Source organism: Lathyrus oleraceus, chromosome 2 (genome assembly GCF_024323335.1).
Source record: "Lathyrus oleraceus cultivar Zhongwan6 chromosome 2, CAAS_Psat_ZW6_1.0, whole genome shotgun sequence".
Classification (NCBI taxonomy): Eukaryota; Viridiplantae; Streptophyta; class Magnoliopsida; order Fabales; family Fabaceae; genus Lathyrus; species Lathyrus oleraceus.
The window spans coordinates 178,270,382-178,293,556 of NC_066580.1; the positions used below are offsets into that span (position 1 = coordinate 178,270,382).

General features: G+C 37.4%; 1 protein-coding gene across 4 annotated transcripts; it reads right to left on the reverse strand.

Annotated features, from left to right (window-relative positions):
* Positions 1–210: 210 nt before the first annotated feature.
* Positions 211–2,791, reverse strand: LOC127118751 (F-box protein FBW2). 4 transcript variants are annotated; one of them, XM_051049010.1, is made up of 4 exons: positions 2,527–2,791; positions 2,217–2,259; positions 1,464–1,796; positions 211–1,072 (listed from the first exon to the last, which is right to left on the reverse strand). In XM_051049010.1, the coding sequence occupies exons 3-4, from the start codon at positions 1,772–1,774 to the stop codon at positions 430–432; spliced, it is 954 nt and encodes a 317-aa protein (XP_050904967.1). In that variant the 5' UTR covers positions 1,775–1,796; positions 2,217–2,259; positions 2,527–2,791; the 3' UTR covers positions 211–429. The 4 variants fall into 4 exon arrangements, with proteins under 4 accessions (XP_050904967.1, XP_050904970.1, XP_050904969.1 ...); XM_051049013.1 differs by lacking the exon at positions 2,217–2,259 and having other exon boundaries at positions 1,464–1,778; positions 2,527–2,718; XM_051049012.1 differs by lacking the exon at positions 2,217–2,259 and having other exon boundaries at positions 2,527–2,716.
* Between the last annotated feature and the right edge of the window lie 20,384 nt (positions 2,792–23,175).

Sequence of the window (23,175 nt, forward strand, 5' to 3'; positions counted from 1 at the left end):
AACAATCTCACATAAATTTAATGTTCTTGACCAGCCAAGAGTGCTTAACACGCTTTAAACTCTACCTCAAAAATGCAGAAACATCTGATTGCAGAGACAATATGATAGTTTTGCAGAAACATCTGATTGCAGAGACAAGAGTATAAACACGGGACGTCTCACTTATTCACCTTAAAAGGTGAAATTCTGAAAAATGAAAGAGAATATTAATTTATTTTGATAAGAAAACTTTATTTCACCAATAAGAGAACCTAAGAGAAACTTCAACATATATCTTAAGTTCTTACAAAGAAGCCCAAGTGCTTCATTTTCTTTGATACATTTTATGCAATTAGCATAAACAAACTCCAAAGCAAAGAAGCATAAATTACATAAAACATAAAACCATACAATTCACAAGGAAACACCAACACATCATCTTCTCATGCCTCATGGAGATGGAGGCCAATACATTGCAGCATCTTCAATCCCTCCTTCATAAACCCTAAACTCGAGCTCGTCGATCCTTCCATCATGATACCACATTCCGTCATCGCTCTCGTCATCATAGAAATCATACTCGTCCATATCACTATCATCATACTCCGAGTCGGAAGAATCAGAGATATCCGAGCATTCCTCCCTCTCGTAATAGCCCGAAACTTGAGGCCCTAAAACGTTAAGTTTCGGAAAACTCTGCTTCACGTACATGTCGTCGAGTTTCACACCCCAACAACCCCGCAAATCCAAATGCTCGAGGTTAGGACAGAGCGAGAGGATTTGGTAAACACCTTCGTTGGTGATCAGATTGTAAGTCATTTCGAGACTTTTCAGCTTTGGCATAGTCGAGGCAACTGCAAATGCTTCAGCGTCTTCTAAGGGCTTTCCTGAAGTGTCTAAGGGATGCATATTACGACAGAAAACTTCTAAGCGTTTGCAGTTCTTGCCGATTGTCTCTATAGCGTTGCTACCGATTCTGATGCAGTAGCTCAAATCTAAGATGCAAATCATTGAAAGCTTTCTGGTCATCTGTTCCACTGCAAAATCATTCACATCGCATCTCGGCAGACGCAAGTTTTTTAGAGATCCAGCACTTGCAAAAGAAACAAAAAACATAAGTAAAATCCGGAGAATTTTGTCAAAAATCCAGTTAATCAATATCAAATTTAGTTAAACAGAAGTTCCATTTCGATACCGAAAACATCGTAATGTAATCAATGGAAGATAGCACTACATCGGTGTTTAAAGAAACAATACCAGCATTTATACATTAGTATATCATACACAAATTAAAGCTCAAAAACAGAAGAAAACACAAAATTGAAGGCACATTCGTAACTACCGATCAATTTAATTGCAAGTGAGTTTGAAGTAAATTGATCTATATCGGCAAGTTTTTCAATCAAACAAAACTCATCAATTCTAAAACTCTCAATTGTATCTCGAATGAAACCAAACAAAGTAAAGCAAGCATATATCCTTACTTTTCAGCAATGAAAGTGAAAATTCTCTCAGTCTGGAGACCAGAAGCACAGAGTTTCCGGATCGATCCAGAGCTTCTAGTTATGAGCATCTCAACCATCCTCTCAATGTGGCGAGGCTCGCAGCGAGTACACCAGTCATAAATGTCTATCTCTTGCCAACAGTAAGGTCCATTAACAGCACTAGCCCACGATTTACAGACCCTCGGAATCACAGTCAATCTTTCCCGGAGCGGAAGTTTGGTGAAAATCACCCCTAAAGTATCCGGAATCAACTCGTCCCAACGACGAATATCAGCAGTAGCCACTTCCATTTTCCTGCAAAAGAACAAGATCCTGCAACATTGGTATAACTGAAAAATTAAAATCTCACAAATAAGAGCAAATATTTCAAACAATACATCACAGAAAAATCTTCACATTCAATGAATTCATGAACAACCTAAACCCTCTCACAAACCTAAAATTTTCAATAGTTACAATCTTGAACAATTATAAGATAATAATTCATTTTGGCAGCTTTACATGTTCAACTTACACACACAAACTAAATAAGGTTAAAAACACAGAAATTGCAGAACTTGAAGAAAAAAATAATCTTCCAATTACAGTATATCAAATCTAGAAAAAAGAAAAACTACCCAGATCGAAATTTCCAATTTTTCCCACTTTTTATCAGTTTCCAAACCTCAAGAAAGAGAAGAAAAAAAACACCAACAAAAAAACAGAAAAAAGAACAAAACTTTAATAATTTACCAGTCCAAATCTTTATGCAGTGATGATGAGTGTCTTCAAGAACCTGAATTAAGGAAACAAAAACCGAATAATCCGGCACAGGTGCAGGAGAAAAGATAGAACAAGTGAGAAAAAGTAAGAAAGACAGCAATTCAACCACCAACACCAACAACCCTTAATTTCAAATCAATGCATCAAGAAAAAAAGAATATTTTTTTATCATTTTACTCATCAAAAGTAAGCTAGAGTTGTAGAGTAGAGTATATAGTCTAGAGAGAGAAAGAGAGAGAGATTTGGAAAAGAAAAGAAATGTGAGGAGGAAGAGGAATACCTCAGATGCAGAAAATATCGGCTTTTTTACTGCCACACACTAGACTCTCATCTCACAGTACTCAGAAACACACACAGAGTCAAAAAAAACTTTGGCAAAAAGTCATAAAAAGTACAGTGTTCTATTTTCAAGAGACACTGATTTGTGATTTTATGTGTTTTGGAAAATTAACACTAACTCACTTGGTTTAAATACTGCACTGATTTACATTTTTGTCAAAGGGAAATTTTAGTTTTTTGCTATTAAATTTATGTTTCTTAAATGTTATTTGATTCTAGTCAAAAAGAGGGTTTTGGTATTTAATAAAAATAAATGGTTACTTTTCTTTTTGGATTACGTTCACTTGTCTTATAGGATAAGTCACTTTATTATTTTTACAAATATGAAAAAATATAATTAATTTTATATTATAAATGTGAACTATTAATTATTTTAGAAAATTGTCATTTATTAATAGTATGTAAAAGATAAAATTAAATAAGGGAGAGTAGAAAATATTTAAATTGTAAAAAAAAATAGAATTTTATTAATATTCTTAAATAATTTATAGTTTTGAATAATTTTTGTTCTAACAAATAATAAAAAATTTGAAATATGTGTATGAGTAAAACGTTTCCAATCTATTTTAAAAAACGATCTTCATAAAAATAAAATCTATTCAACACATGAGATCTTACAACACAATGAATATAAAATAGAGTTACATGAACATAATATTTAAATTGTAAAAAAAAATAGAATTTTATGAATATTATTAAATAATTTATAGTTTTGAATAATTTTTGCTCTAATGTGACAAATAATAAAAAAAATTGGAATATGTGTATGACTAAAACGTTTCAAAATCCATTTAAAAATGAACCATCTTCATAAAAACTAAAATTTATTCAACACTCTAGATCTTTCAATACAATGAATATAAAATAGATTTACATGAACAAAATATTTAAATAGTTTTCAAGTATTTTTTTATGAAAAAGCAAATGAAACAATTTGATATTTTTGACTTTTTTACAGTCTTGTCCCATATTTAAAAATTTATTTCTAATCTATCCTATTATGGAATTTTTTTTTCCATAATGCCATGTTTCTAGAGTGTATTCGCCCAATGAATGGACGATTTCATGAAGGTCATTTTACGAATGAACGCACTCGGCCAATGGTTGATGGATGACCGAGTTGTTGAAGAGCATTTTATTTATTTTTTATTTTATTTATTTTAAAAGTTTTAATTAATTATTATTGTATTTAAATAATAATTTTATCACCCATGACATTCATTGACAGAGGGATGCTACCGATAGTAGAGTTTCGGCCAATGAATGACCGAGTATTCACGTCTTAATTTTCTATAAATAATTTGAATTGCAGAAATGTAATTCAGATCACATAGCAAATTGTTTTTGTAAGAATGTCTGTTTGGGGTCTTGTGTTTTATGAGCAAGACAAAAAAATCAGTGTCAGTCTAGATCCGCAATGGAATTTCAGAACACTGATTGTAGCCATCCACATTGGTTTTCGACAATTGTGTGGGTGTCGTATGAAGGTGAGAAAAGTAGAGTATCGTTGTCCATACATAACGCTGACTGATGCAAGCACTAAGGGTACGTACATGTATTATCTCGATCGTATAGAAAATGATTTAGATGTTCAGTGTTTGTTTTCAGCACATAGTGGTGAAGTTAACAGAGGAGTTAAAGGTCCACTTGTGTTGGTTGTTGTTGTTGATTAGTTAGTTAATAAGCTCTATGAATTTAAGTTGTTGTGATTGTACTTTGTAACCAGAAGCCTTTAATATCAAATGTATTCCATAATGTTTGTTTCCAAAAGACATTACAAATACACAAGGGTTGATAACATAATATGTGCTTAAAAGTTGTTAATAAAAGAACAACATAATCATCTAAAGGATCCTGCAACATTTGGACATTTCCTACGCATGTGTCCTATTTCGCAGCAAATCTTATGCCTTCTCTTTTCCTTTTCAACGTTGTCCAATTCAGTTCTAGTTCGGGTGCTGTTTGGGCGCCCTTTCTTCCTCCTTCTCATAGAGTTATCATGGCAAAGAGTAAATCCTTCATATCGTGGTTAACTCTCCTCATGGGGAAGTCCTAGAAAACTCTCCTTGTAGACCTTGAAGATGTTAAGAATTTTGAACACGTCTGATATGTGAATGGAGTAGTTATGGCGTATACTCAAACATGTTACGATTACATGGGAGCAAGGTAAGTGAAATGCCTGAAATTTCCCACAATCGCAGTGTTGTTTCCTAAGATCAACGCTGAAAGTACCGGTTGATCGACCATCATTATGATTAATCTTTTCATGGACCATGAAATATGTTGATTCTAAGTGTTGGCAGCAATTTTGGTAAAACAAAGAGTGTTCACAAGATGTTATGTGTGATGTCTTAACATGAGATATCCTATGTACCTGCTGGAGTTCAAGAACATGTGCATGCAGGATTGTTTCAGAATGCCACATACAATGACAAGGCTTCTGATATTGGATGTACCTGCTGGAGCTTAAATGAAAGACATGTTCATGCAGGATTGTTTCAGATGACATACACAATGTCATGACATCTGATATGGCTGTACCTGCTGGAAGTTATAAAAGGAATTATTGGATTATGCAGGATTTTTCCAGGATGTCAGACCCGATGTCATGACATCCTGTACACAGAATATTTAGTATGAATGTTTGGTGTTTTGTGTTTGCACAATTAATGGCAATCTTTGGATGATTGAAGATATGGCTAGCTGGCGCATTCAATCATGGATTACAACCAGATTTACTTATTTTCCAAGGAGATCTATACAGCTATTATAAAAAGATTTGATTGGAAAATAGATTTAGGGTTTTCAAGATGTCCAAGCCCAGCTGAGAGCTTATATAAAAAGGGACTTAGAAAACCTGTTTGTACACACATTCAAGACTGAGCGAAATACAGAGAGAGAGCTAGGGTTTGTGTCTGTTTAGTCGTAAGACTTGTAGGTCATTCAAGTCATCCATTGATGATTGAATTGGACTGATTTGTGGTTGTAATTTGTCACTCTAAAGCTGTTAAGCAAGAGTGTGTGTCCTCTTGATCAAAGCTGTGAAGCAAGATCAAGAGTGTGTCTTCTTGATTGAAACTGTGAAGTAAAATCAAGAGTGTGTAATTGAAAAGTATTTTCTTTTCTCAAGGGATTGTTGCTTAAAATCACTGGTGTGTGATTTTAGGGAAGTGAGTGGGTTCTCATATCTAAGAGTGCTTAGGTAGAAGTTGCACGGGTAGAGATTAGATGATAAAGACTGTAACTTGTTGAAGTGTACGGAGAGTCTTTGAACTAATTCTATTTTAGTGAATTTCCTTCCTGGCTTGGTAGCCCCCAGACGTAGGTGAGTTGCACTGAACTGGGTTAACAATTGCTTGTGTTATTCGCTTTACCATTCTGTTTTATTTATCCATTGTTTATTACCAAATATTAGTGTCGTGACATTACCTTCGACATCTTATATCTGATACCAGAATTTCAATTGATATCAGAGCAAGCATCCTGCTCTGGTTCTGGGTGAGATCTAGGGGCAATACTTTCTGGTACAATGGAGAGAGATGGAGGATCTGTTCATAGGCCACCAATTTTGGATGGTTCTAACTATGACTATTGGAAACCTCGAATGGTAGCGTTTCTAAAATCCCTTGATAACAAGGCTTGGAAAGCTGTGTTAACAGGTTGGGTACATCCTGTCATTACTAAAGAAGGAGAAGCCACCACTAAGAAGCCTTAAGAACAATGGTCCAAGGAGGAGGATGATCTTGCTCTTGGAAACTCTAAAGCCTTGAATGCAATATTCAATGTGGTAGACAAGAATATTTTCAGGTTGGTAAACAACTGTGAAGTGGCCAAAGAGGCTTGGGACATTCTCAAGACCACTCATGAAGGCACCTCTAGGGTAAAGATGTCTAGACTTCAGCTGCTCACCTCCAAGTTTGAAAACTTAAGAATGAAAGAAGATGAAAATATTCATGAATTCTACATGAGTATCCTTATAATTGTCAATGCCTCTGGAGCCTTGGGTGAGAAGATGTCAGATGAAAAGTTAGTAAGAAAAATACTCAGATCACTCCCCAAGAGATTTGCTATGAAAGTAACAGCCATAGAGGAATCTCAAGACATCTCAAATATGAGAGTTGATGAGCTAATTGGATCCCTCCAAACATTTGAGATGGGAATATGTGATGGAGCTGAAAAGAAAGCCAAGAGCATATCATTTATGTCAAACACTGAAGAGGAAGATGAGGAAGGTGGTCAAGATATTGATGAAGACCTGGCAAATGAGATAGCAATGCTGGGAAGACAGTTCAACAGACTGATAAAAAGAGTAGATGTGAGAGCAAAGGGAAATGTCAAGAACATCACATCTGACATCAGTAAATCCAACAACTTTGGTAAGAAACCAAAGTCTGAAGAAAAGCCCAAAGAAGTTCAGTGCTATGAGTGTAATGGGTATGGTCATATTAAAACTGAATGTGGGACCTACCTCAAGAAACAAAAGAGGAGTCTTGTGGCCTCTTGGTCTGATGGAAGTGAAACAGAAGAAGCCACAAACCATGTGATTGCATTGACAGGAAGATAGGGGTATGAGGAAGAGTCAATTGATGATGAAAGAACCCTTAAAGAGTTGTGCCACATAAGGGCAAGAGTGTGCAGACAAGTTGAAAGCCAGAAGAAAGTGATAGCTCAGCTGGAAAATGAAAAGGAAGAGCTTGTGGAAACCATCTCAAAATTAAAGGTGGAAGCTGTATTCTTGAATTCCAAACTAGATGAGATGACTAAGTATGTAAGAATGCTTAACAATGGAACTGCCATCTTAGACAAGATTCTCCAAACTGGCCAAATAACAGGAAACAAATCTGGTATTGGATTCAAGGCTGAGTACAGTTACACTGGTTGCAAACCAAAATCCAAACCTCAGTGCAGCCATGTTAAAAGTAAACCTGAGATGTCACATCAGATGTCACAACAGCAAAAAGGGAAGCATCAAAGATGGAAATGCCAATACTGTGGAAAATTTGGCCACCTGAAGCCCTTTTGCTATAAGCTATGTGGCTATCCTGGCCCTGTTCGGTCTCAACACCAATCAAGGTCCAAGCATCACAAGACTGTCAACAAAGAGCAACGGGCTCCTAAAACAAAGGTCACAAGTCTCATAGCTCACACTTCCCTCAGAGTTTCTGCCAAAGAAGATTGGTATTTTGACAGTGGTTGCTCCAGACATATGACTGGGAACAAAAATCTGCTAACTGAACTTCATCCTCATGCCATGAGTTATGTTACCTTTGGTGATGGTGCAAAAGGGGAAATCAAGGGAATGGGTAGGCTGGATTGCCCTGGAGTTCCTGACCTTGATGATATTCTACTTGTTAAGGGATTAATTGATAATCTTATAAGCATCAGTCAACTATGTGATCAAGGTCTGAATGTAAACTTCACCAAAACTGAATGTCTGATTACTAACAAAAAAAAGTAATCATGAAGGGAGTTAGGTCCAAAGACAACTGCTACATGTGGAGCTCTCAAGAAACTGGATACTCCTCAATGTGTACCTTAGCCAAAGAAGAAGAGGTAAAGATATGGCATCAAAGATTGGGCCATCTGCACCTTAAAGGTATGAAAAGGATCATATCTGTTGAAGCTGTTAGAGGAATTCCCAACTTAAAGATTGATGAGGGAAAAATCTGTGGAGAATGTCAGATTGGAAAACAAACAAGGATTTCACACCAGAGGCTTAGACATGACACAACTACAAGAGTCCTGGAGCTACTTCATATGGACTTGATGGGACCCATGCAAGTTGAAAGCCTTGGTGGGAAGAAATATGCATATGTGGTGGTAGATGATTTCTCCAGATACACCTGGATCAATTTCATAAGAGAAAAATCTGATGTATTTGAAGTCTTTAAGGAGCTTTGTTTGAAACTTCAAAGGGAAAAAGAAAGTCCTGTTGTCAAAATTAGAAGCGATCATGGGAAGGAGTTTGAGAACAACAAATTTGCTGAATTCTGCTCTTCAGAAGGAATTCATCATGAGTTCTCATCCCCCATCACTCCCTAGCAAAATGGTGTAGTGGAAAGAAAAAATAGGACTCTTCAAGAATCATCCAGAGCTATGATTCATGCTAAGAAATTGCCCTATCATTTTTGGGCTAAAGCCATGAACACAACCTGCTATGTTCACAACAGAGTGACATTGAAGAAAGGAACTCCCACAACCCTTTATGAAGTCTAGAAAGGAAGAAAACCCACAGTCAAATACTTCCATGTATTTGGTAGCAAATGCTATATCCTGGCTGATCGTGAGCAAAGAAGGAAGATGGATCCCAAAAGTGATGAAGGAATATTTCTGGGCTATTCAACAAACAGTAGAGCCTACAGGGTCTTCAATTCCAGAACTAATGTATTGATGGAATCCATTAATGTTGTGGTTGATGACCAACAGACGGATGTCACAGATGATGTTGAGACATCTCTGAATGATTCTCCAGTTGACCACTCTGACAAAAATAAGGAAGAAGAACCTTCTCAAGCTGAAACTGAAGAGGACAAAATAAACAAGGGACCCTCTATCAGAATTCAGAAGGATCATCCCAAAGATCTTATCATAGGAGATCCAGATAAAGGAGTCATTACTAGATCAAGGGAAGTAATCTCACATGGCTGCTTTGTGTCAAAGATTGAACCCAGAAATATCAAGGAAGCCTTGACTGATGAGTTCTGGATCAATGCAATACAAGAGGAGTTAGGCCAATTCAAGAGGAATGAAGTATGGGAATTGGTTCCTAGACCTGAAGGAGTAAATGTCATAGGAACAAAGTGGGTTTATAAGAATAAATCTGATGAACAAGGGGTTGTTACTAAAAACAAAGCCAGATTAGTAGCTCAAGGATATACTCAAGTTGAAGGAGTGGACTTTGATAAAACATTTGCTCCTGTAGCTCGCCTTGAGTCCATTAGACTATTGCTTGGAGTGGCATGTATTCTGAAATTCAAGCTGTTTCAAATGGATGTAAAAAGTGCCTTCCTGAATGGCTACTTAAATGAAGAAGTATATGTTGAATAACCTAAAAGATTCACAGATCCAAATCTTCCACAACATGTGTACAGATTAAAGAAAGCCCTCTATGGGTTGAAGCAAGCTCCCAGGGCCTGGTATGAGAGACTCACAGTGTTCCTCACTGACAATGGATACAAAAAGGGAGGTATTGACAAAACTTTGTTTGTGAAGAATGAAGGAGGAAAGCTCATGGTGGCACAAATATATGTAGATGACATTGTTTTTGGTGGGATGTCAGAACAGATGGTTGAACATTTTGTTAGACAAATGCAATCTGAGTTTGAGATGAGCCTTGTTGGAGAACTGACCTACTTTCTTGGGCTACAAGTCAAACAAATGGAAGACTCTATCTTTCTATCTCAAAGCAAGTATGCCAAGAACATTGTGAAGAAGTTTGGAATGGAAAATGAAAGCCATAAAAGGACACCTGCTCCTACTCATGTGAAAATCTCCAAAGATGAAAATGGTGTCAGTGTAGATCAGAGTCTATACAGAAGCATGATAGGAAGTCTCCTATATCTCACAGCAAGCAGACATGACATTGCATTTGCTGTAGGTGTTTGTGCTAGATATCAAGCTGAACCAAAAGTCAGTCACATAAACCAAGTAAAGAGAATATTGAAATATGTCAATGGCACCAGTGACTATGGGATGTTGTATACTCATGGATCTGGATCCATGTTGACTGGGTATTGTGATGCTGACTAGCCTGGAAGTGCTGATGATAGGAAAAACACATCTGGGGGATGCTTCTTTTTGGGGAACAATCTGATTTCATGGTTTAGCAAGAAACAAAACTGTGTATCTCTATCCACTGCTGAAGCTGAATACATAGCAACTGGGAGTAGTTGTTCTCAACTGGTCTGGATGAAGCAGATGTTGTCTGAATACAATGTCACACAAGAAGTCATGACATTATACTGTGATAACCTGAGTTCCATAAATATTTCCAAAAATCCTATTCAACATAGCAGGACAAAGCACATTGACATTCGTCATCACTTCATCAGAGAACTAGTAGAAGAGAAGATCATAACTCTGGAGCATGTTACTACTGAAAAGCAATTAGCAGACATTTTCACTAAAGCTTTGGATGCCAATCAATTTAAATGTTTAAGGGGGAAGTTAGGGATCTGTGTTCATGAGAACCTATAGCAAGCAAAGGAGTGTGTGGTTATCCCAGAGGATATTTCTGGCTGGGAAAACTGTGTTGTGGCAAGGACTAGACTGTGTGGCTGAAAGCTTTTCTGATGCTGATTTTTGAAAGATTGAAGTTTTATATAAGGTCACCTTTGGTCAATTTTGACTAAAAAGGGGGAGAAGTGCTGATATGGAAGCTGATGTGGAAGTTGTGAGATGTATATAGCTGGAGGACAGCTATTATTGAAAGAAGTGCACAGGTGCTAAAACAAAATGTTATTCTGTTACAAATGTCAAAGAGGATGTCTGATATGGTGCACATGTGCTGATGTTGAAGCAGATGTCAGAATGACATTCTGGCTGGTACAGGTGCTGGTGTTACAGTAGCTGTTTGTTGTATGCACAAATTTAGGGGGAGAAGAAATACCTTGGTGCATTGTGCATTTGTGTGTCTTACTAGTTGCATCTATAACTAGTAATTCTATTGTTTGTTGCACAGATTTAGGGGGAGGAGAAGTACCCTTGTGCATGTGTGTATTACTAGTATCCATAACTAGTAATTGTTTTGCTTTTGCTGCTGATTAAACTACTGTTATGTTGTTTAACTGCTGATAGTTTACCTTGTGAACAAAAAGGACTGATATATGTTTTAGCCAAAATTTGCCAAAGGGGGAGTTTGTTGATTCTAAGTGTTGGCAGCAATTTTGGTAAAACAAAGACTGTTCACAAGATGTTATGTGTGATGTCTTAACATGAGATATCTTATGTACCTGCTGGAGTTCAAGAACATGTGCATGCAGGATTGTTTCAGAATGCCACATACAATGACAAGGCTTCTGATATTGGATGTACCTGCTGGAGCTTAAATGAAAGACATGTTCATGCAGGATTGTTTCAGATGACATACACAATGTCATGACATCTGATATGGTTGTACCTGCTGGAAGTTATAAAAGGAATTATTGGATTATGCAGGATTTTTCCAGGATGTCAGACCCGATGTCATGACATCCTGTACACAGAACATTTAGTATGAATGTCTGGTGTTTTGTGATTGCATAATTAATGGGAATCTTTGGATGATTGAAGATATGGCTAGCTGGCGCATTCAATCATGGATTACAACCAGATTTACTTATTTTCGAAGGAGATCTATACAGCTGTTATAAAAAGATTTGATTGGAAAATAGATTTAGGGTTTTCAAGATGTCCAAGCCCAGCTGAGAGCTTATATAAAAAGGGACTTAGAAAACCTGTTTGTACACACAACCAAGACTGAGCGAAATACAGAGAGAGAGCTAGGGTTTGTGTCTGTTTAGTCGTAAGACTTGTAGGTCATTCAAGTCATCCATTGATGATTGAATTGGACTAATTTGTGGTTGTAATTTGTCACTCTAAAGCTGTTAAGCAAGAGTGTGTGTCCTCTTGATCAAAGCTGTGAAGCAAGATCAAGAGTGTGTCTTCTTGATTGAAACTGTGAAGTAAAATCAAGAGTGTGTAATTGAAAAGTATTTTCTTTTCTCAAGGGATTGTTGTTTAAAATCACTGGTGTGTGATTGTAGGGAAGTGAGTGGGTTCTCATATCTAAGAGTGCTTAGGTAGAAGTTGCACGGGTAGAGATTAGGTGATAAAGACTGTAACTTGTTGAAGTGTACGGAGAGTCTTTGAACTAATTCTATTTTAGTGAATTTCCTTCCTGGCTTGGTAGCCCCCAGACGTAGGTGAGTTGCACCGAACTGGGTTAACAATTGCTTGTGTTATTCGCTTTACCATTCTGTTTTGTTTATCCATTGTTTATTACCAGATATTAGTGTCGTGACATTACCTTCGACATCTTATATCTGATACCAGAATTTCAAAATAAAATCTCCCGTGATCAAATTGCATGACGTTATGTGTGTTAGCTTTACTGACTTCTTCAGCCATCCCCTTGTTGCAATTATAAGTGAAAACTTGGCCAGAGGCCAACATTTTTGTCCACTAATGACCTCTTTTACCAAAGAGCGATCCTAATCCATAGTACGTAGACTAGACTAATACAGTGATTGGAAGGTTTTGGGTTTATTTAAGTACCAAGTTCATTGCTTCTGCCAGATTAGTTGTCATGTGACCATAGCGTTGCCTTCCGTCATATGCCTTTACCCACTTCTCCCGAGGGATGTTGTTTATCCATGATAAAACGTCATTGTTTGTTCTTCGGATTTCCCCGTGATAGTAGTTAAATGTCGCCGCTGTCAATGCATAACCCATGTTAACAACTTTTTTGCATAGTTCCCTGTCTTTAATCTCACACATGAAGTTTTGTGCAATGTGTCTAATGCAATAGACGTGTGAAGATGGAGGATCTTGCCATCCATTTTCAAGATTGTTATATGCACTCTTTATTGATTCATGTCTGTTTGATATAAGACACAAATTTGCTTGTGGAGTAACATGTATTCTCAAATTCCTAAGAAAGAAACTCCAAGCATCCTTTGTTTCACCTTTAACTAATGCGAAAGCTATTGGGAAAATGTTCTCGTTCCCATACTGTGCCATAACCATCAACATAGTCCCTCTATACTTGACATACAACCATGTTCCATCAACCTGCACAATAGTTTTACAATAGGCGATACCACATATGAAATCACAGGTAAGGTTTGCAATTTTATGATAGTACCTGGAAGATATGTTTTCATTATCAGTATCCACTGTGGCAGATCGTTGTAAGATGTCTCCCAATTTCCATACAACGGTTCTATTTCCTTACACTTTGCAATCCATGCCTTTTTGTACGATATTTTGTACCTGTATTTTTATGCAACATGAGCGATGATCACCTTCACCTTAAGAGAAGCGTCGCGATTAACAAGCTCCATTATGCTCTTAATAATCATTTCTGAATTGAGTTTTCTATGGTCTTGTAACATAGAAGTGGTTGTGCATGTATGAGGCCCACCAAGCTTACCAATATTTAACTTTGAGTTTCCCTGTTGAAGGAAGACCGTTGATCATGTATTTGACTGTGCTTGAAGATAGTATGGTTGTGTCCTTGGTCATCAAGATGAGACTGGAAAGAAAGAATTTGCAATCTACTACCTCAGTAAGAAGTTCACCGACTGTGAGACTCGGTATTCTATGCTTGATAAGACTTGTTGCGCATTGGCTTGGGCTGCTAAGCGTCTGCGTCAATATATATTGAATCAAACCACTTGGTTGATATCCAAAATGGATCCAATCAAGTATATATTTGATAATCCTGCTTTAACTGGGAGGATTTCCCGTTGGCAGATGTTGTTATCTGAGTATGATATCGAATACCGATCTCAGAAAGCGATCAAAGGTAGTATCTTGGCTGACCATTTGGCTCACCAACCAATTGAAGATTATCAGTCGGTACAATATGACTTTCCTGATGAAGAGATTTTGTACTTGAAAATGAAAGATTGTGATGAACCATTGCTTAAAGAAGGGTCAGGTTAGAGGCCATTGATCTCAGAATCAAGCACTTAGATGTCTTTGGAGATTCAACTTTGGTTGTGAATCAGATCAAAGGTGAATGGGAGACGAATCAACCCGATTTAATACCGTATAGAGATTATGTGAGTAGGATTTAAACTTTCTTTATAAAGGTTGAGTTTCATCATATCCCTCGAGATGAGAACCGGATGGTAGATGCTCTTGCAACGTTGGCTTCAATGATCGTAGTGAAGTATTGGAATGAAGTTACCAATTTAACTGTAATGCGTCTTGATAGACCAGCTCATGTGTTTGCTGTTGAAGAAGTCAAAGACGAGAAGCCGTGGTATTATGACATCAAGTGTTTCCTTCAAAGTCAGATTTACCCGTCCGGGGCATCTTTGAAAGATAAGAAGACCTTGAGAAGATTAGCCGACAATTTCTACTTGAATGGTGATGTACTGTACAAGAGAAACTTCGACATGGTTCTGCTCAGATGTGTGGATAGACACGAAGCAGACTTATTGATGACTGAAGTGCATGAAGGTTCCTTTGGTACTTATTCCAATGGACATGCAATGGCAAATAAGATGTTGAGAGCAGGTTACTATTGGCTGATAATGGAATCTGACTATTACAAGTTTGTGAAGAAATGCCACAAGTGTCAAATTTATGCAGATAAGGTTCAAGTTCCTCCGACACTGTTGAATGTTATCTCTTCACCATGGCCTTTCTCCATGTCGGAAATTGACATAATTGGGATGATTGAGCCCAAAGCTTCAAATGAACATCGTTTCATTTTAGTGGCAATTGACTATTTCACAAAATGGGTTGAAGCGGCATCGTATGCGAATATAACCAAGCAAGTTGTTATAAGGTTGTAATACCCCCAAATTTACCCTTTCATTTTTCTTGGAAGCATGGGATTGTATTTCACATTGCATTAGCACCATACTAGGTCATACTCATTACATACTGCATCAGTGACTTGGGAAATCAGGGTTTTATTGATCACTCCTTAACAGAAGGGGCCTACACAGGGCAAGTTTGAGCATTGGACTTCATTCTCCAATTATACAAGTCTCAAGGGTTTCAAGGTGGTCCAAGTGTCCTATTTGGTCCTCAGTTTCATCAGTAGAAGATTCAGAGCTCTCAGAGTGTGCATATGAATTTAATCAGAAATCAGGGTTTCAAGGTCATCTGCAACATGCAATATTTGATTGGAAGTAGAAGATCTCATCCATGTCATGATTAGAGAGGCATCTTGGCCTAAGAAGATCCACAATTATCACAGAAATATCCTTTGGCAACTTGTGCAGTCAGATCCTAGTCACTTTTGCCCTAAAATTAGGGTTTGGTATAAAATCGGTTTATTTCTGATTCTTTGAATGAAACTCATTTCCATGGACCCCCACATGTCCACAAGGGTCTACATGCAAAAAATCAGCTCTTTATTTGAGCCAGAGGTGCCTCAATTGATCAATGGAATCGGGAATTAGACGGTTTGGGAAAAGTCAACTGTGGGGTCAAAAAGTCAACTCCTGACATTTTGAAGGTGGGATCTCAAAATTCATGCCCAAGGAAGCCCACATGTGAAATTTGACCAAGATTGGATCATGGATTCACCATTTAATCAAGAGTTGGAAAAGTTACTAAATATGGAAATGTTTGACTTTCCATTTAAGGCAAGTTTTCATGGTTTTTTGCATCCACTTTAAGCCAATTTCCCACCAAGATGCAACCTCCATTTGAAAATTTCTCCAACATGAAAGTTGTTCCTATTGTCCCAAGCTTTCTAGAGGTATATAGTTTGTTTCATTTGGATTAAAATCGAGAAAGTTATGCTTGGTCAAAGTAGGACTTTATTTTAAGACACTTAGAAAATTTTCTAAGTCCAGAATTTGCAAAATTTGTCAAGACTTATGGGCCAGATTTCTTGCACTTCAAGGCATCTTTTGGAAACACTTTCTTCGTGACAGTTGTACCTTGTACGTCCTCTTTCACACCTTTTTGGAACCACCCCATTTGGATCATTGGTTTGGAAGATACACTCATCTAAAGTTGGTATCATAGGCTGAATTTTTTTGACAGCATTTTGGCCAAACTGGCCCAACTGTTTTGGCAGCTTGAAAACTTGAACTTCATGGCTATTTTCCATCCCTTTCCATTCATCATTTCAAGATATGTTCAACATGGAAAATGCTAAGTTCTATACCTTCTTGCTACTGCTTCCATTGCCTTGCCATTTGGTCACGTAACCATCAAGATACATGGTCCAAAAGTCACTCATTTGGACTTATTTTCAAGCCTTGCCTTACTGCAGCCAGACCACAAATTCGACCAGCCACATGCTTTTCCTCATTTGTTCATGTACTTTTGGTGCAACTCACTTAAACCATGCCAAAATAGGTCATTTCCTAATACCACCTCACCTTGCCAAATTGTTTCCAAATGCACACAACCAAAGCAAAGTGAACTAAAGCCCATTAAGGACATTTGAAACCAACATATATAAACCAGAACAAAACCCTAATCTGTGGGTGGTGGCTGCCATTTTCGTTTTGAAGCAAAAAGCAAGGCAAGTGAACAAAGTTGCTCTCCCTCCATTTTCACTCCACAAGCTTTTGAAGTAGAAGCACCAAGAAGCAGCTCTCTTTCCTCTTCCACTCCTCCAATACCAAGGGACAGTGGATTATTTTTCCACTAGGTACACTTGTGCTCTTCCCTCCATGAACAATCTCTCATGCTTACCATTATGTTTTTCTATTGTTGCTTTTCTCATACCATTGCCATGCTCACCATCATACTATTTGCCATGCTCATGCTTTGTGCCATGCTTGTGTGTGTTGACAACCATATGCTTGTTTGTTTTGTTAAGTTTTGTAAGCATTATTTTTTCTTGCTCACACTCGTGCTCATGTATACACCTTGTTGTTCATATTTCTTTATGTTAGAGCCATCATTTTCACTAAAACAAAACACCATGATGTTCCTCTCATTTGATACTTGAAGTTTGCTTTTTATATCGGCTCGTTTGGAGCACTGTGGCTCGAGTTATGTTAGTTAGAAGTAGGACACTGGCATGCTGCATTTCGCGTTTTTTTCTTGCATGGCTGTTGTTGTTTTGTTACTGCATGGGAACGTGATGCGTGGCCGCGTGGGAGCCGCCGGATTCGTGTGTATGCTTTTGATCTGGGCCATCCGTTCCAACTTTTGTCTTATGTGACTTAAGTTTCCTTTGACCGGTTGACATGTTCACGTGAGTTTCTTCAAAAATAAATGTACAACATTTCATGATGTTGGCTGTCATGCTGAAGCCTGCCTCATGGACTGGGCCTTAGCGCCCCTTGTGCTATCCACACCCCATTCAAAGCCCAATGCCAATTCATTTGTTTCATTTTTCAATTCATTTTTATTGTTTTCATTTTAAATTAATAAATTATTTTATTCATTTATAAAAAATATCAAAAATATTTTTTACATTCTTAAATGTTTCATTTAATTTATTTTAATTTTAATTTTCGTTTTTATTTAATGCAAGTATTTTATTTTAATTATTTGTGTCAAATAGGCCATTTTAACACACCTTTTTTTCATTTATTTTATTTCCATAACTTAAAATTATTTTTAGATTCTGATTTTTGGGATGATGGTTGACCAATGTCTCATGGTCAACTTGACCTTTTATTGAATTTTTATTTCCCATTTTCAATTTATTTTTGATTTATTTCTAACCTAGTCTTGTTGTTTGACTTTTGGTTTGACCTTTGCTTTGATTCAATTAATTCAATAACCAATTTTCATTATTTTTGAAATCTTTTTTGGGGATAATGATGTCCTGACCCCACCTCATTTAATTTATTTTTTCATAATTTATTGAATTAATTTACTATTTATTTGATAATTTTTAAGTTGACTTGACTTTATAGTTGACTTTTTTTTATGATTGATGTTTGACATAGGGATTGCTTAGGGCAATTGAAGAGATCTTTTGATCCTCCCTTATTCATCTCATATGCCATATGTTAGAGGCATCTCATCTTGATTTTATTTGATCCTTGCATCATTTCCCGATTAAATTATTCATTGATTCTTTGTGTGCATAATTTCACTTGTCTTATTCATTTGATATTTTTTATACTTGTTTCTTTCATCCATGTTTTTATTGTTTGATTGTTTAATATGTTTATACTTCTCATACATTGTTTAATGCTTCATTATTTCATTCTTTGATTATTTGATTTGATTATATATTTGTTTATATCTTACTTGTTTGATTAACTGTGGCCTACTTGTATGGTGTATGAGGCATATGTTATTATTGTTTGATTGCCATGTACAATCCCCATTCATAAAAAATATATCCCTCTCCCATGAAATGTATAATATTTATTATTTCACTCTTTATTCACCTGTTAATACAAGAATTAAAATGAACATTCGGTAACCATTTCAAATAAGATCAAAACCTCGATCCAACGTCGAGTAATCATTTTCAAAACCTAACAGAACCAACACGTATTCATCCATTTACCTTGTAAGTCGATTGCTTTATGCATCGCCATCAACCTTGTAAGTCGATTGCTTTATGCATCGCCATCAACCTTGTAAGTCGATTGCTTCATGCATCGCCATCTACCCTTATCTCTAACACCTCTCCTTGCTCCATTCGTCGATTCTTGTTCCGTTTAGGTAACACCCATAGGTAGGATTCCCATATCCTTTTGTATGATAACATAAGTAGGATTCCCATATCCTTTTGTATGACAACATAGGTAGGATTCCCTTATTCTTTTATATGATAACATAGGTAGGATTCCCATATCCTTTTGTATGACAACATAGGTAGGATTCCCTTATTCTTTTATATGATAACATAGGTAGGATTCCCATATTCTTTTGTATGATAACATAGGTAGATTTCCCATATTCTTTGCATGCTAACATTAGGTAGATATTCCCATTTGTAAATCCTAACACTTAAGTACATATCGCATGACAACTCTAGGGCAGAGCTTCCCCCACTTCTAGACCTTTTCGAGCATCTCCGATCTTGTGGCATGTAGTCCGTCCTATTGCAAAGAGGTAACTGCCTAAGACTCGATTTAGCGAGCTGCGACACCTACTGCTAGGACGTGAACACATTGCCCACTCTCCTCTGACACAACTGGTGTCCTCCTTTGTAAGTCCATGTTCAGATAGCAACCCCTATGTAGCCGAACTACGACAACTCTGATTCTCATGTTCAGATGAGATACGTAGGCCCAAGATGCGATGTCTTGCCGAGTTTGACTAACGACTAACAACTAATCCTTGTTTGCTTTCGCCTTTGTTGCGATCCTTTCTCTCGCCCTCGTTGCGATCGAGACATTCCCTTTCTCTTGCCCTAGTTGCAATCGAGACCCTTTGTTCCCGTAGTTAGTTGAACTACGTTTTGCTCTGATTCTCATTCCAGATGAGATACGTAGGCATAAGACGCGATGTCTTAACGAGCACACATCTCTCTTACCCATAGGTAGCCGAGTTACGAAGACTCTGATTCTCATATTCATATGAGATACGTATGCAGTGGGTGCGACATCCGTGCGAGTCATTTTCTTTTGACCCTTTCTCTTTTAGTAAATAGTACCTTAGATAAACACACACCCTTTAGACAAGAACAACAAGAGTGGATCCCGTAGAGTACTACGGATGCGTAGGGGTGCTAATACCTTCCCTTCGCATAATCGACTCCCGAACCCAAGATTTGGTTGCGAGACCTTGTCTTTTCCTTTCCTCTTTCCAGGTTTACTTCAAGCGTTTCCTTTCCCTCCTTTGGGATAAATAACGCACGGTGGCGACTCTTCTGTCATTTCTTTCTCGCCGGTTGTTTTTTCGCATACTGTATTTTTCAGGCTGCGACAAAGGTTTATCAAGAATCAAATCATATGCCGTTATGGTGTGCCAAGTAAGATTATTACTGAAAATGGATCGAACTTAAATAATAATATGGTGGAAGCTCTTTGCAAAGACTTCAAGATTTCACACCATAATTCTTCTCCCTATAGACCTAAGATGAATGGGGATGTTGAAGCTGCGAACAAGAACATCAAGAAGATTATTCAGAATATGGTTTTCACATATAAAGATTGGCATGAGATGCTCCCATTTTCTTTGCACGGGTACCATACCTCCATCCGCACTTCAACAGGGGCAACCCCTTTCTCTCTTGTTTATGGTATGGAAGCAGTGCTCCCCGTAGAGGTTGAGATTCCTTCATTGCGTGTGCTCATGGAGGCCAAGTTGACTGAGGCTGAATGGTGTCAGACCATGTTTGATCAGTTGAATTGATAGAAGAGAATAGATTAACTATCATGTGTCATGGTCAGTTATATCAGCAGAGGGTGAAGAAAGCTTTTGATAAGAAGGTCATGTTGGTGTAAGCCCTAGAGGCCAATACTTTTGGTACTTGTATCGAATTATTTATTAATAATAAAAGGCATTTTCTTTATTATGGTGGATTAATAAAGTCCCTAGAATAGATAGTCCGTTTAATGTATTAAGTGTGACTTAATCATGAGAACACATTAAACATAAGGACACTATTCTTAAAGTATCCGTAGTCGAGCTTTAGTGTGAAGTGGGATAACATTAAAGCATTAAGACTATTATGTTTGTAGACTGATGATCACATCTCATGGATCATGGATAAGGAGTTATCAAGTCTTAAACATAGGTATGAATATTAGGAGTAATATTTATACCGGATTGACCCGCTATGAGAATACTATATAGAAAGTTATGCAAAGTGTCATAAGTTATTCTCATGGTGATAATAGTGTATACCACTCTTCGACCTGAAACCACTATGGATCCTAGATGTAGAGTCGAATGCTTTATTGCTGATCCAACGTTGTCCGTAACTGGATAACCATAAAGACAGTTAATGGGTACTCCACGAAGCATGCTAAGGGACATGAGTGTCCTAGATGGAATTTGCCAATCCTGCGTAACAGGATAAATGTCTATGGGCCCAATATTGAACTGGACAAGGGTGACACGGTCTATACCTTGTGTTCAATATAGACATAAGGGCAAAGGGGTAATTATACACATAATTATTATCACAGGAGGTTTTGTCAGATCACATGATATTTTCGTGACTTGGGTAGCAGTGATGTGTTGCTAGATACCGCTCACTGTTTATTATGTTAAATGCGTGATTTAATATAATTGCCAACGCCGCGAAAACCTATAGGGTCACACACAAAGGACGGATTGATGAGAGATAGAATAATTAAGGAACATCGTAAGGTACGGTGTACTTAAGTAGAATACGAAATATGGTAAGGTACCAAGTACTTAAGTGATTTTGGCATATTATGAGATATAGGCCAAAATGCACTTAAGTGGGCTTTTTGGCTTGAAGCCCACACAAGTGGTTCTATAAATAGAGCTCTTGTGCAGAAGCTTTGTATGGGAATACAACACAACTGAAGAGTTGGAATTTCGTATCTCTCTCTCACTCAAAGCCTTCATTCATAACAGCTAGCATTGCGATTGAAGGAATCCGTTCGTGTGGACTGAGTAGAGACGTTGTCATCGTTCAACGTTCGTGATCGCCCCGTGGATCTGTATCAAAGGTTTTGATCATTATCAGAGATCTGCACCAAAGGTTTGAATCGCCACAAGAGGTAACGATTCTATCACTGATCATGCCCATTCGTAAGGATCACTAAATGGAGAATTTTTTAAATTCCGCTGCGCCTTGGATGGCAATTCTCCTACAGGTCATGCCTCGTGTATTCAGAGAAGGTGACCTTGTGCTCAAGAAGATTTTATCTTTCAAACCAAATTCTAGGGGCAAATGGACTCCTAATTATGAAGGCTCATATGTTGTTAAGAGAGCCTTTCAGGCGGTGCTTTGATTCTTACAACTATGGATGGTGAAGAGTTCACTCGTCTTGTGAATGCAGATGTAGTCAAGAAATACTTCGCCTAAAAAAGAGAAGAACAACTCACTAAGTTGAAAACTCGAAAGGGCGGCTTAGGCAAAAAAGGAGTGTCTCGGTGGATTGAAAACCTGAAAGGGCGATCCAGGCAAAAATTAGAGACATAAAATAGAAAAAATTTCCCAATAAGTTGAGTACCCCACCTTGGGGCAACTTAAGCAAAAATTAGGGATTATGGCAAGTAACTGCATCCTGCTAATCTTTGGCTTGGAAGACTTTATTGAGCACAAGGGTTGACGGTGATTCATTATCCCCAGTGGCGGTCAAAAGCACAGCGGACATCAAGAGATGATAGAAGGATTAGCGGTCAATTGTACTCAACGAAACCCTTTTCCATGTAAATTACCATTTTCAACTTTGTAAAGATCTATGGAGTCTTGTCATTTACAGACTACCATTCTATTAAATAAAGTTGAGTTTTTATCCAATTGTTTCTACTCTTATTTATTTCAACCAAATAGTTTTAAATTTTATTATGATCATTTTTGAAATTAAAATTTTAATCAAAATCATTTTCTTAGACATATAAAAGCAAGAATTTTCCAGAGGCAGTTTTAAAGCAATATCAACAGCATTTTGAAAAATAGCAAGTCTTAAGTGTGGAGCTCTATTGGTTCCCCCGAGCAGTTAACCCTTTGGGTATCCCCAACCGAGTTTGTTGATCCAGTTCCCCTGCGGAGTGTTTGGCCCTCAGCGGAGCTTCTGTACTTTTCCCAGTTGAGTTGGTTGATTCAGTGCTATACGGGGTTGTGTTTTATCCCCGACAGAGTTCTTGTTTTCCCCGACAGAGTTTGTGTATTCCTCAGCAGGGTTGATTTTCCATTTTTCAGCAGAGTAAGATCGATTTTCTTTGAGTTCTTGAACAAATTCTCCCTGCTCATAGCCAATCAATGGCTCTGATGCAGAGAGACATGAAAGATGAAGTGTTATGAAGCTAATTCCATGTTTGGGTATTTCTAAAAACATGAGTTCATGAA